Source organism: Hoplias malabaricus, chromosome 5, assembly GCF_029633855.1.
Source record: "Hoplias malabaricus isolate fHopMal1 chromosome 5, fHopMal1.hap1, whole genome shotgun sequence".
Lineage (NCBI taxonomy): Eukaryota > Metazoa > Chordata > Actinopteri > Characiformes > Erythrinidae > Hoplias > Hoplias malabaricus.
In genome coordinates this window covers 54,373,749-54,389,186 of record NC_089804.1, presented here as the reverse complement: position 1 = coordinate 54,389,186, position 15,438 = coordinate 54,373,749, and the positions used below count along the sequence as shown (strand labels likewise).

General features: G+C 44.7%; 1 protein-coding gene across 1 annotated transcript in view; it reads right to left on the bottom strand.

Moving 5' to 3' along the window:
* The window catches only part of cpne9 (copine family member IX), a 59,097-nt gene extending 49,438 nt beyond the window's left edge, over positions 1-9,659 (bottom strand). The window contains exons 1-2 of the mRNA XM_066671360.1: positions 9,544-9,659; positions 2,641-2,681 (exon numbers count right to left, since the gene is read on the bottom strand). Coding sequence (XP_066527457.1) covers positions 2,641-2,681; positions 9,544-9,620 — 118 coding nt within the window. The 5' untranslated portion in view covers positions 9,621-9,659. The remainder of the gene's footprint in view (positions 1-2,640; positions 2,682-9,543) is intronic.
* Positions 9,660-15,438: the final 5,779 nt, after the last annotated feature.

The following is a 15,438-nucleotide window of genomic DNA, read 5'->3' as shown; positions in this document are numbered from 1 at the left end:
GTTTTGGGAGGTGTTTCTAAGGCACATTCCCAAATTCACTACTACATCATTTTCATAACAAAAGAACAGCTGCACCTTCTTTTAATAAACTGAAGAGGAAGAAGCCAAGAAAAAAAGGGTCATGACCTTTCTGCTTTCCAAACTTAATGCCATTTTCCAGCACTGGATCATTCTTGTGGCCGGTTTTGGCTTAATGCACAGTTAGAAGAATGACAGAATGAAGGATAACAAAGCAGCCCTGAAGGTTTTACACACAGAGTGCTTTGAAAAATGTTTTCTCTAACTTGGTTCTTAACGTTTTTCTCAGGGTAAAATCCATTCAATGTTTAGGTACACATCATACAATTGTGATTTCTCCTAACCACTGACTTCAGAATAAGAGTCTCCTTGACTCTTTCATTTCTGACCTTTAGCGGATCACCTGAGGAGCTTTTAATGAGATGGAATCAAAACACAAATGACTACAACTCAGACGAGGTCAGCCAGCCGTTTAATTGCCCTGAGCATTAGGGCGGATTATTAATAGGTAGAAGAAAAGGGGCACCTCTGACATAGTAGGTCGGGACCAACCTTTTTTAGAGGTTTGGGAATATCTTTGTAGAGAGTGAATGCCCAGGTCCCTGCATTCTTTAAATTACCTCAGATAACCTTAACTACACTATTAACTTCTGTAAGTTAAAGTAAGACCAGTCAAAACCAGTTCTGCAGGAAGACCATCAACAGCAAAACATCACACAAGTGTCAATGATTTCAGTAACTGAGGGCCATTAGAAATCCTTAAGAGTAGATATGACTCATATGTAATCATCCTGATTTTTTTTTAAAAAAGCTGCTTTAAAGGGACTTCTATTATGTTTTATGTAACATTTCCTTTTATAAAGCCTAATAAAGGACATAAGCTTTTTCCCTCAGAGCCTGAAAATATAGACCATGCATTTAAACTGTGAGAACATTTACAAAATAAATTGAAAAGATCATTCATAAAAATTGTCTTTGTTTTTTTTTTTTATGTTAAATGATTAAACACAGCCATTCACATTATATTAAAAGTATTTAACATAGCGCATAGGCGGCACGGTGGCGCAGCAGAGAGTGTCACAGTCACACAGCTCCAGGGACCTAGAGGTTGTGGGTTCGATTCCTGCTCCGGGTGACTGTCTGTGAGGAGTGTGGTGTGTTCTCCCTGTGTCTGTGTGGGTTTCCTCTGGGTGACTGTCTGTGAGGAGTGTGGTGTGTTCTCCCTGTGTCTGTGTGGGTTTCCTCTGGGTGACTGTCTGTGAGGAGTGTGGTGTGTTCTCCCTGTGTCTGCGTGGGTTTCCTCCGGGTGACTGTCTTTGAGGAGTGTGGTGTGTTCTCCCTGTGTCTGCGTGGGTTTCCTCCGGGTGACTGTCTGTGAGGAGTGTGGTGTGTTCTCCCTGTGTCTGCGTGGGTTTCCTCCGGGTGACTGTCTTTGAGGAGTGTGGTGTGTTCTCCCTGTCTGTGTGGGTTTCCTCCGGGTGACTGTCTGTGAGGAGTGTGGTGTGTTCTCCCTGTGTCTGTGTGGGTTTCCTCCGGGTGACTGTCTATGAGGAGTGTGGTGTGTTCTCCTTGTGTCTGTGTGGGTTTCCTCCGGGTGACTGTCTATGAGGAGTGTGGTGTGTTCTCCTTGTGTCTGCGTGGGTTTCCTCCGGGTGACTGTCTGTGTGGTGTGTTCTCCCTGTGTCTGTGCGGGTTTCCTCCAGGTGACTGTCTGAGGAGTGTGGTGTGTTCTTCCTGTGTCTGTGTGGGTTTCCTCCGGGTGCTCCGGTTTCCTCCCACAGTCCAAAAAAACACGTTGGTAGGTGGATTGGTGACTCAAAAGTGTCCGTAGGTGTGAGTGTGTGTTGCCCTGTGAAGGACTGGTGCCCCCTCCAGGGTGTATTGCCTCCTTGCGCCCAATTTTTCCAGGTAAGCTCTGGACCCACCGTGATCCTGAACTGGATAAGCGCTTACAGACAATGAATGAATGAATGAACATGGCGCATAAATATGCTCTGTAATAATGCCACAGATTTAATCAGTGACACTTTTATATTGATTCAACAAACTCAATACAAATAACTGGTTAAAAAGGATTATTTATTCATGAAGTAAATATTAGTGGCTAGTGTTCCGAACACCACCTTCCAAAGAGGCATCCGTTTTCCATAAAGCTGTTTCTTGACATTTAATTTTACACAAAATTAAAATTAATTACCCAAAACATGTTTTTTGCTGTTGACCGTGCTGTTTAAAAAATGATGTAATCAATACCCACAGTGAATGAGAGCGGTGTGGAGCTCTGAGCCTGCAGGCATTGTAAGATAATTAACTCAAAATGAAAACAAGTTTACAATGTTAGTCCAATGTTTAATATAAAATGTAATATAAAATACATTTAAAACTGGTCATAAATTCTACCATTTGAGCTCCGGTCAAATTCAAGCTGCAAATTCTAGGCTTAGCTTCTACATTAAAATCAACTGAACAATAAATAATTAAAAACAAAGAAAGCAGCAGCAGTGAATATGGTCTTTAAACAACTGAAATGTGGAATGTCCTTGAAAAATGTTATCATTACGCTGCCGTACCTGCTCATATTTATGTGACCAATGAGCAGGTAGCTAACAGGTTAACACCCACCTGGGTCAGACTTGGAGAAAGTGTCCACATCCAACAGGCTCCTGAAGAAACACAGAGCAACAAACAGAAAAGTAAAGTCTGCTTCAACAGTCAGGGTCACAGTGATTCACAAAAAGACAGTACTTTAAAGATCACTGTGGCTACATGGCGTCCAGGACCACAGACACTTGAATAAGGTGTGTACGTGACGAACTGCATTATGCAGCATATAACCAAGTTGAGGCTCATAAGTAAATGGACAGAACAGATGCACTCAAAAACGAGTGAACTGTAATTACAGACTTGGTACCTTCTCCGCGATCTATAATGAGCTTTTTCAAAGACCACAGCGTTAAAGTTAATGGACTTTCTTGCTCTAAATCTAGAAAAGGGAGATGCTTTTTTAAAAGTCAAGGTATACTTAAGACTTGCATTTGATGTTAAAAAGCTTCCATTTAGCAGCATTTGATTGATGTCATTTAGGGAAAGAGTGGACAAAGACGTAGCATCAAAAAAGACCTGGAAATCTTAAAAATAAAGTTGTTGTAAAGTAATGGATTGCATGATTTGTCACTCCAGAGAACACTCTGTTTCGATCCTGGTGGTGGTGTGCTTTACACCACTGCGTCCAACGATTTGTATTGTGCTTGGTGATGTAAGGCTTGGATGCAGCAGCTCCGCCATGGAAACCCATTCCATGAAGCTCTCTACGCACTTATCTGAGGGACATATGAAGTTTGGAGGTCTGTCGCGAATGACTCTGCAGAAATTTGTCAACCTCTGCGCACTATGTCCCTCAGCATCCAATGAGCTGCAGTGTCATTTTACATGGCGCCAATTTGTGACCGAGTTGCTGTTGTTCCCAACCGCTTCTACTTTGTTATAATACCGATGACTGCGGAATATTTAGTAGCGAGGAAATTTCACAACTGGATTTGTTGCACAGATGGCATCCTAGTACGGTACAATGCTGGAATTCACTGAGCTCCTGAGAGAGACCCATGCATTCACAAAAGTTTGTAGAAGCAGTCTGCATGTCTGGGTGTTTGGTTTTATACACCTATGGCCATGGAAGTGACTGGAGCTTCACTAATCACTGTCATTGTCAGGAAGTTGATACATGAATCCATCCTAGAACTACTTATGAAGATACATTTTTTAGAACATAATTGGAGTGGTATATACCCACCAGTGGCGATTGCTCTAAGACTGCAAGGGAAGCTCAGCTTCCCCTAAAATGTCAAAAAATAAGTGATCAAATATATACTGTTGTGTGTACGTGTCATTGAATAAATATGCACTACAACGCGATCGACTTTTGTTCAGAATCAGCTTCTTATCACTGGTAAAGACGCGGCTTTCCTCTCAATCATTCCCACAGCTTCACAGTGCTTTAAACAGTGTCCACAGAGTTCAATGGAGAAGCAGTGAAGTGCAGGGAAACGAGACGAGTCATTGGATAAATGCTGGGCTTTGTCCCGCCCATCGGACGCTCAGCGTCTCTGGGGGTCTATGGGGCAGTGGGCTGGCCTCGGCTGGCCCGGACGCTCAGCTTCTGCATGATGATTGGATGATCTGTCTGAGGCTGAATCCCTTTTTGATTGACAGCAAAATGAGCGAATCAGCGATCCTTTGGTGTAAAGATCCGTGGGAGCATAACATTTTCATTCTGTTCTGAGTTGAACCGGAGACTTTCTGAATCCTCTTAGCGGCATTTTCTTTGTTAAAAACGACTAGCGACAAATCGAGCTTCTATTTCTGGTGGGTTTTTTGTAGCTGCTTGTGTTTGGAGACTGACTTCTATCACTCTTTCTGACTTCTATCGCAGTTTCTGTCCAGCGGGTGCTGCTGAGCCCCTCCACCGTCACAAAGCACTCACAGGCGGACACACTTCACATGGGCCAAGGCCGTTTAAGCCTAGCTCTGCTGGCCATTGAGAGGACACTAGTCAAGTCCCTGGAAGAGACGCCTTGTTGGTACGACAGGGTCACAGATCATTTTCTTGAAAAGGAACGGAGGGTAGAATTTACGTATAAATAAACCGACACATTTTATGATGTGTGCCGAAATTGAGCTTCCCCTCCTTGAAAGACCAGCATGCGCCACTGATTCCCACACAACATATAGATATTAAAAAAATATCCTGAACAAGACCACGGCATTTAGAAAATGGACAAAAGGCAAGGAGGAAGAGAAGGAGAGTGGAAGAGAAGACAACAGTGTAACCCCAGAGGGAAATGTATTCTATCCCACCGCTCTCAGCTGGATGGCTGATATGAGCTCCGCAAGACAGGAGATGTCAGGTGGGGCTCTGCTGGTGACGTTTCACCCCAGATAAACAACTCTCAGATCCTCATTTTCACAGCAGGACATTCTTCCAGGCAACTGAACTGAACCTGATAACCTTGATGTTGGAGTCTGGGGCCACTGAAGTAGTAATAATACTCATGTGCTCGTTATATCATATTTATCAGTCTGTGAGGGCTTTGATGTGTTCTCCCTGTGTCTGCGTGGGTTTCCTCCGAGTGACTGTGAGGAGTGTGGTGTGTTCTCCCTGTGTCTGCGTGGGTTTCCTCCGGGTGTCTGTCTGTGAGGAGTGTGGTTTGTTCTCCCTGTGTCTGCGTGGATGAAGTGGTTACACAAGATGAATGAATAAATGAATGTGTTAGTAGAGAATGAATGTTAGTACACCCTTCATCCAAACCATGTGAAGCCAACCACATTTTAAAAGGCTGCTAACACAAAGCCACAGGGCAGCTCAACATGCTCAGAGGAGAACATTAATGGCCCAGTTCTGTTATTAGATAATGGTGAGTGATGGGTGAGAAAGTGAGCCACACTACACACCCAGAGATCATATTGGCTCATTTGAACATTGGGATGAGTCAAATGCAAGACACTTATATTTGTTTTAAAGGGGAAATTTAAGGGAAATAAAGGGGAATGTTATTATATGTTCTGTGCAGAACACTGTGAAGTAAGACCAAGCAACACGTGTAGTAAAAGAGATCACACCGAGTCGAGGTGAACATTGTGTGGCTCATTTTCATTTAAAGGGACAGGCGCTGAATTCATTCTGAAGTCATTCTGAACGAGGAGAACCCTGCTCTGGTTTTTAATCCTTGTGGTATTTTGACCAAAGCGTGCCACAGATGTTTTATTAAAACCCTCAACTGTGTTCACTTATGGGAACGGGGTTTAATACGTCTTTGAAATAAAGTGGTAGAAGTTAGTGTTTGGATTATACCCAAGCCTTTTGTACTGAATAAATAAGAATGGATATCCGCTTTAGCACTCAGCTTTACCAATAAGTCTGTCAGGCTTTGAGTTTGGAGCTTGTTTAGGCTCCATGTTGCCCATTCTGATTCTTCTCCAGATTCCCCACACTGAGTGACAGGGAGGCAGGAAGGCATCTGGTGTGCCCTGTGATGACAGCTACAAACAAGCTTGATGAATTGGCTTCCCCTGCGAAGAGCTTTAACAATTTGGCACAAAGCGCTGAGGGGAAACAGCTTCACATTCATCTCCTCTGTTTAAACAAGGGTTTCTTCTCAAAAACCTATAGTGTCAGAGCTGCTACAGTTCCTGTCCGAGTGAAACCTATTTTCAGAACTCGGATCCTCACGCTATCAGTGAGATAATGAGCAACGTGTTGATTTAGTGAACTCAGTTACTGTTGCATTCAGATGCACTCTTAATAATACAGGTCCCAAATGGTTGTTGGCTTGAACCTAGAAACCATTTTTATTTAAATTGTGTGGCTGGATCAACGTTAAATGGGACATATTCTCCTCTTTCTTATAAGTGAACAAAGTTCCGTGTTAATGAAAAGCCCGTGACCTGCTTTGTTCAAAATACCACAAGGATCAAACCCCACAGCAGCGTTCTCCCCCTGTGGAAACAGCCCTGGTTTCAGCGCCTGTTCCTTTAAATGATAATGAGCCACTCGCTGTTCACCCCGCCCCCGAGCGCACAGCAGTGAGGATCGATCCTAAAGTCTCGGCACACTACACTTGTTTTATGTTTTCAGACTTCACAACAAACTGACTGGTTGGTCTTGACTCACAGTGTGTGGGTTTGTGGGCTTCAGATTCCCAAATTAATTAGCACCTGCACTGAAGAAGTGATTTTAAATGTTTTATTTCATAATATGTCCCCTGTGGGCGGCGTGGTGGTCTCTGACGCACTGTTCCAGGGACCTGGGGTTGTGTGTTCCAGCCCTGTTCCTGTTCACTGTCTGTGAAGGGTGTGGTGTGGATTTCATCCTACAGTTCGAATACACACCTTGTTAAGTTGATTGGCTACACACAAGTGTCCATAAGTGTGAGTGTGTGATGCCCTGTGATGGACTGGCACCACGTTGCCAGTCCCTGAACTTGGTTAGCAGTTTCATTCAATGAATGAATGAATGAGGCTCTGTTTATATTACAGGTCAATTATGTTGAAGCCATTTCTAGGGCCTGGATGTGTCCATTAGTATATGTCTTTTCTCTCCAGTGCTTCAACCTACATTTAGGGACCATCAGCAGAGCTGAGTGACCTTGATGGAACATAAGGTTGCAACAGTTTAGAAACAAAAACTTATAAGATCTTAAAATCAAAGCCAGAAGAGAAGCCATACGAGAGAAATATGTTCTCGCGTCCGTGTTCTTGTTAAGAGGCGAACTGCACCATTGTTTACCAACTGTAACCTTGAGATGGAGGCTTGACTGAAACCAGCATAAAGGGCATTACATTAATCCAGTCTGGATGAAATAAAAGCATGTACAAGCCTTTCAAAATCATTAAAAGATAAAAAGGGTTTGACCTTGGGTAACTATCTCAGTTGAAAAACGCTGGATTTAGTGACTGAGTTTATCTGTTTATAGACTGTTATATTACGGACTGTTTACATTTCATGGAGGTTCAAATTCTGCAAACTAGTTAAATGATTCTTTGTGGGACCCTCTGGTGAAAGGCCTGTTGATCTAAACCATCTAGGGCAGGGGTCACGAATAGGCACGGTGGAGCGGCAGGTAGTGGCGCAGTCACACAGCTCCAGGGACCTGTGTTCTCTCGGTGTCCACGTGGGTTTCCTCCAGGTGCTCCGGTTTTCCCCATGCTCTCAAAACACACGTTGGTAGGTGGATTCGCAACTCAAAAAACAGTCCACAGGTGTGAGTGTGTGTCGCCCTGTGAAGGACTGGCGCCCCCTCCAGGGTGTGTTCCCGCCTTGCGCCCAATTATTCCGGGTAGGCTCTGGACCCACTGAATGAATAAATATTTATAAATCATGGTGTATATTGAGATGTAATTGCAAGGGAAGTTTGATTTAAAATTCTGTTGTTAACTGTATAAAATATTGCTGTAACTTTAGTGATTTCTATGAGACACTGCTTTAAAGAAACAAAAACCTAAAGAAGGCTTTCCATCGAACACCTTGAGCTAGAAACTCCTTTCTGACAGCATCATATTTAAGGGAGAATATCTGGGTTAATTTGAGTGGGCAGTGTTACTCCAGCACCGTTCCTTCAGCTTCACAGAGATTAAAGAGACACCATCACAACTTTGTTGTTCAAAATCGATGGCAGCTGCAAAAGCTACGTCTAATAAAAGATACAGGAAATTGATTTCACCCCTGTGCAATGAGACACAATCATATTTTCTCCAGTCGCCTGGCTTCCTTTGTGGCGAGCTGTGATTTGTCACTTTGGACGTCCCGAGATGACTGCCGTCCCAGTCCAATAAACACTTGGAACTCAGCAGGCACTTTTTTTTTTGGGCTGGAGCACATGTGCCTTCTGTCAAAGATAAACACAAACGGCAACTCTCTGCGACATCAGGGGATGCACCGTTGTGAAGGTAAGGCGTTATGCAAACACCAGGCATCAGCAGTCAGCACAGTCATTATTCAGGAGGGGGATAAAAGGCGTGTGTGTGGGGGTCCAGAGAGGGGTCCGCCAGCCACTTGTCATTTAAAGCTGATAATAATCATGGCTGAAGGTTAGGATGTAGGTACGAAAGGACAGCAATGGGCACGGATATTTGCCCCGGGCTCCTCCGGGTGCTTTGGTTGTCTCCCACAGTCCAAACACACATGCTGAAAGGTGATATGGCTGTGCAGAGTTGTCCATAAGTGTGTATGAGCGACTGGGTGAGTGTGTGATTCCCTGTGATGGACCGGTGCCGTGTCCAGGGTGTGTTATTGCCTTGCGCCCAATGATTCCAGGTAGTCTCTGGACCCACTGTGACCATTCAACAGAAAATGAATGAATGAATGAATGTACATATGTTGCAGTATTTATTACACACACCCTTTTCCTCGGTTGAGACTTACTTTCAAGTTTTTCAAAGATATCTTCAAGGATTTTTTATTTTCACACCTCTCGTCTTTGAAGTCGGTTGCTTTTTTCCATTTCCCATAATCCAACTTGCTTCTCTTTGTTTTCTATTTCCTGTCAGTAAGCTTCACTTCCTTTCAGACCCATAGCATTGACTGACTGACACAAACCGACACTTGTCATTGGTCCTGGTGACACAGCCTCCTACGTTATTGGTCAGTGTTTGTCTACTAAATTTATCCAAGCAGCGCCCGCAACGGACACACCTTTACTGAGCATAGAGTGTACGTTATACAATGCAACACGGTACTGCATTAATTCTCCCACGGAGCTTGAGTACGGAACACGGAATGCTAAAGAAAACAGGCACGTTTCAGAGTAAGAAAGAATTATTGTTAATAATTTAAAGCACATTTTAGATACTTCTCTAGATTGCATTAGATATAAAATAGCACAAGCAAAGAATATCCAAAGAAGCCAGTGTCTGAGGAGACACAAGTAGTTTCAAGCCCAGCGCTGCTTAAGGCTTCCAGAGTGTTTCTACAGGTTAAAGTTGAAAGCCAGGTTCTTACAGAAGAAAAGGGCTTTGCCTTTGTGGACTAACCTGCAGGAGACAGTCACTTCTATCTTGGTGGCAGGGACGCTGCTGTGGAGAGGGTCAAACTCTTCGATCGATGCCATCTGCCCCTCAACTTTCCTTCAGTGTGCTTCTGATTTCAGCCTCAGTCTTCCCCAGACTCAGCTCTAGGATTTAACCCTGAGAGAGAGAGCAGCTGCTTCATAGCAGAGAGAGAGAGAGAGAGAGAGAGAGAGAGAGAGAGAGAGAGAGAGGTGGAGAGGGACAGACAGAGAAAGAGGAGAGGGAGGGAGGGAGAGAGAAAAAGAGGCAGCGGAAGATGGGGAAGAGAGACTCGACCAATCACAGAGAGTGAGTGTGAGTGAGAGTGAGAGTGTGTGTGTGTGTGTGTGTGTGTGTGTGTTAGTCTCCTCAGCCCAGAGCTCTGGCTAGACCCTACATACATCTCTCAATAAAAACACAAACCACACCCATCATTGCACAGATACACATGGGGAAGGTAGCTGGAAATAATAATAATAATTATAATGATAATAATAATAATGACAGCTGTAAGTCGTAATTCACAATACTGTGAGCACTATTAGCATTAATGACTGCATTCAAATTTATGCTGCCACTAACAACAAAAAAAAAGTACCTCTTTAGAATCAGACTACACTTATAAAGGTTTATAAAGGGTTAAATTTCTATTTTTTAAGTTTTACTAATTATGTTGTTAATCCATTAATAATCAGTTAAAACACAAAGATAGAAAGGGCAATGACGACCTTATAGTGACCCCACATCCATCTCCACCTCAGATCTTGCCGGATACTGACCTTAACTCGTCCTCTTCTGTCAGTCGACATTAACCCTTTCAGCCCCAGCACATATTTGTTAACAAGTTCATATTTTTATGAATTACCTGTAACATATGAAATGAATAAATTCAAATCAGTTCTTGATTTGAGAACTATATGACAACCCCCGTTTCTGAATTATTTACCTCTTAATTCCTTAGTTCGGTGGTGGTGCTCTGGTTCATCTTCTCGGTCGGCCATTTTACCTTATGGTGGAGGAATTATTTCTCTGTGGTTCCTTTGTCTTAGGCTTAGGCTTACTCAGAAATATTAATGTCAGTAATAATAACAGATAAATAAATAAATGTCTATATATATTCTATCTAGAATAAAAGAATACAATTTGATAAAACCATGTCTAAGAAGAAGTGTCGCAGTCACACAGCTCCAGGGACCTGGAGGTTGTGGGTTCGAGTCCTGCTCTGGGTGACTGTCTGTGAGGAGTGTGGTGTGTTCTCTCTGTGTCTGTGTGGGTTTCCTCCGGGTGACTGTCTGTGAGGAGTGTGGTGTGTTCTCTCTGTGTCTGTGTGGGTTTCCTCTGGGTGACTGTCTGTGAGGAGTGTGGTGTGTTCTCTCTGTGTCTGTGTGGGTTTCCTCCGGATGACTGTCTGTGAGGAGTGTGGTGTGTTCTCTCTGTGTCTGTGTGGGTTTCCTCCGGGTGACTGTCTGTGAGGAGTGTGGTGTGTTCTCCCTGTGTCTACGTAGGTTTCCTCCGGGTGACTGTCTGTGAGGAGTGTGGTGTGTTCTCCCTGTGTCTGTGTGGGTTTCCTCTGGGTGACTGTCTTTGAGGAGTGTGGTGTGTTCTCCCTGTGTCTGCGTGGGTTTCCTCCGGGTGACTGACTGTGAAGAGTGTGGTGTGTTCTCCCTGTGTCTGCGTGGGTTTCCTCCGGGTGACTGTCTGTGAGGAGTGTGGTGTGTTCTCCCTGTGTCTGCGTGGGTTTCCTCCGGGTGACTGTCTGTGAGGAGTGTGGTGTGTTCTCCCTGTATCAGCGTGGGTTTCCTCCGGGTGACTGTCTGTGAGGAGTGTGGTGTGTTCTCCCTGTGTCTACATAGGTTTCCTCCGGGTGACTGTCTGTGAGGAGTGTGGTGTGTTCTCCCTGTGTCTGCGTGGGTTTCCTCCAGGTGACTGTCTGTGAGGAGTGTGGTGTGTTCTCTCTGTGTCTGTGTGGGTTTCCTCCAGGTGACTGTCTGTGAAGAGTGTGGTGTGTTCTCCCTGTGTCTGCGTGGGTTTCCTCCGGGTGACTGTCTATGAGGAGTGTGGTGTGTTCTCCCTGTGTCTACATAGGTTTCCTCCGGGTGACTGTCTGTGAGGAGTGTGGTGTGTTCTCCCTGTGTCTGCGTGGGTTTCCTCCAGGTGACTGTCTGTGAGGAGTGTGGTGTGTTCTCCCTGTGTCTGCGTGGGTTTCCTCCGGGTGACTGTCTGTGAGGAGTGTGGTGTGTTCTCCTTGTATCAGCGTGGGTTTCCTCCGGGTGACTGTCTTTGAGGAGTGTGGTGTGTTCTCCCTGTGTCTACGTAGATTTCCTCCGGGTGACTGTCTGTGAGGAGTGTGGTGTGTTCTCCCTGTGTCTGCGTGGGTTTCCTCCGGGTGACTGACTGTGAAGAGTGTGGTGTGTTCTCCCTGTGTCTGCGTGGGTTTCCTCAGGGTGTTCTGGTTTCCTCCCACAGTCCAAAAACACACGTTGGTAGGTGGATTGGTGACTCCAAAGTGTCCGTAGGTGTGAGTGTGTGAGTGAATGTGTGTGTCTGTGTTGTCCTGTGAAGGACTGGCGCCCCCTCCAGGGTGTATTCCTGCCTTGTGCCCAATGATTCCAGGTAGGCTCTGGACCCACCGCGACCCTGAACTGGATAAGGATTACAGATAATGAATAAATGAATATAATAAAATTACTAATAATACTCATGATAATATCACTAATAGTACAATAGCTTAGAAAACAGATAAATAAACACATAAATATATAAATAAGCTCTTTTCTCCCTTTTTAGAGCTGTATTTACATGCAATGGGGCAACTAAATTGTGCTGTAAATCCACAAATCCCTCAGGACCCGGCTCCAAGTCCCAGACTAAGTCTAGATCCAGACTAAATATAATAGAAAATGTGCCAGAGTTGAGACTTGATTCTTCTGTCTCAAGAACATTAATGAGGCCTTTCACTGATGTTGGTTGATTAGTTCTGGATCACTAAACCCCCTCCATCTCGTCCTAAAGGTACTGGATGGAGCTCCTTCACTCATGAGAATGCAGTTCCACTGCTCCACAGCCCAGCGCTGATTGACTTTACACCCCTCCGGCATCATGACCCTGGGTCATGTGTAGCTGTGCCATAGCATCCTTTCTCATTTCATGCTATTTGACGGAGGTTTTACCATTCGGAGCTGTCTCTCGAATGAGGCACGAAAGGGTGGCAGGGCTTATAGAGAACAACACCTAGTCCTAATTTCAATACACCAAATGACATTGTAATTAAAATGAAATATGATTAGACAAGCCATCGGGTCTGAGGGTCAGAATTCATGCCTCACTTCAGGCAACTGTGAGGAGTGCCATGTGTTTTCCCTGTGTCTGTGTGGGTTTCCACCGGGTGACTGTCTGTGAGGAGTGCCATGTGTTTTCCCTGTGTCTGTGTGGGTTTCCTCCAGCTGCTCCAGTTTCTACACACTGTCCAAAAACACATGTCGAACACAGGTGTGTGTATGTGAATGTATAAAATAGTTTTTTGTATTCAGGATCAGTCTAATGCTAAAAAGTGTAGAATCTCTCTCTGCACTAATTTCAGGTTGCCCTGCTCTCTTTCAGGTCCTCTGTTGAAATCATCCCCTTTCCCAGGCAAGAGATTTTAGTGATACAGACTGATACTCCTGAGCTGCACTCAATTTGCCTCTAAGAACAGGTAGAAATTGAAATTCTCCACCAGAGAAATCAGTGCGAACGGGCACATGGGGGAAACGTGGGAGACAGGCAATTCCATCTGGCAGATACCACTTTTTCCCAGGGTTCACCATGTGTTGGGGGACACTGGGATGATAAACCTGGTTTTGTCTAAACCGAGTCCATCCTCAGGGCGCTTTAATTGTCCTGGGGGGGCGTCTCTGCTTAGCTTTCCTGTCACACAGCCAGGAGAAGGATAAGGAAATCGGAATTGGAAGACTCATTACACCCTGAATACAAAAAAGCGCCAGCGTCCTGCTGTCCTTGAGATGCCAATGCAACCCTCGCTGAGAAAGACACGGTACACACCAGAGTGAGTCAGGTCCAGCAGCACAGCACAGCACAGAAGGCAGGGAGCCTGAAAAACTGACAAAGAGGCCACCCCCCCACACAATTATGGTAAAAATGACATTTTGTTCGTTTACAATGTGAAAAAAATATATACTACAATGACAAAAAAACTGCTCTATTCAAACTTTTTCTTACCACAAACATACTTTCAATTTCTTTGTTTTGCACAAAGAAGCTATGATGCTAACGTAGCTAACTAGTCAGTGGCAGATGCTGGTCTTTCAAGGAGGGGAAGCTCAATTTCATAAAATGTGTCGGTTTATTTATACGTAAATTCTACCCTCCGTTACTTTTTAAGAAAATGATCTGTGACCCTGTCGTACCAACAAGGCGTCTTTTCCAGGGACTTGACTAGTGTCCTCTCAATGGCCAGCAGAGCTAGGCTGCTTAAACGGCCTTGGCCCATGTGAAGTGTGTTCGAATGTGCTCCCACAAATCTTTACACCAAAGGATCGCTGATTCGCTCATTTCGCTGTCAATCAAAAAGGGATTCAGCCTCAGACAGATCATCCAATCATCATGCAGAAGCTGAGCGTCCGGGCCAGCCGAGGCCAGCCCACTGCCCCATAGACCCCCAGAGACGCTGAGCGTCCCATGGGCGGGACAAAGCCCACCATTTATCCAATGACTCGTCTCGTTTCGCTGCTTCGCCATTGAACTCTGTGGACGCTGTTTAAATCACTGTGAAGCTGCGGGAATGATTGAGAGGAAAGCCGCGTCTTTACCAGTGATAAGAAGCTGATTCTGAAAAAAAGTTGAGCGTGTTGTAGTGCATATTTATTCAATGACGTACACACAACAGTATATATTTAATCACTTATTTTTTTACATTTTAGGGGAAGCTGAGCTTCCCTTGCAGTCTTAGAGCAATCGCCACTGTAACTAGTAATGGAAAATGATAGCACCTCAATTAGCAATTATTCATTTATTTCCTGTATTAATTTATCAAATTCGTGGTCAACGTGGATTTGGAACCTACCCTGAATCATTGGACAGAAGGAAGAACACACCCTGGACCATCACACAGCAACATAGACTCTTTCAGCTACGTACACTTGCTAATAGCCAATCCACTGTGTGAAGAAACCCGAGCACCTGGAGGAGACCCACTCAGACACAGGCAGAACACACCAAACTTCTCACAGACAGTAAATGCACCCAGAGCCCCAGGACCCCGGACTCTACCTGTTGCACCACCGCACAAAAAGAGGTGCTCGTCCCCACCATCTTGTTCCATAGAGGGTTTCAGCGAGGGGTGGAAGTGGGATTTTACTGTTGGGGGGAGGCCTAAGACCCAGAGTAGTGGTACAGCCAAGTGACTCGCCTCAATAGTTCTCCCAAACTGATGTGCCCTGTGTACTGCTTTTCTTTGTGGACAGCCTATAGGATCAGCTGACATCTGTTAAAGCGGATGTTGCTTTAAATCGTCAGCTCGAGTGCTGAGAAATGTTTTTATCTCTTTCTCAGAACTACTAACAGCATGTGATATTACCTGCTTGTTGCAGTTTCAGCAGCTCATCAGTAATGGGAACTTCAGGACGGTCTGTGAAATCTCTGCATCTCTGACACCAAAAAAAGCTGATCTCAAACAGGTCAAAGGTGATGGCCATGCCTCTCCCATTAGAAAGCTGATGTGGTCAATTAGCGATGCTGCATTCGCCGTCATCATCCGTGTGCTAATGCTGTCAGTGCTTCTTAACACTTCTGGGGATTAACTGAGTCCAGGGAACGGTGGAAATGTGTGTGTTGAGGGTGTTGTAGCACAACTTGCTTTTCAGGTTTGTTAGCTGTTCAACT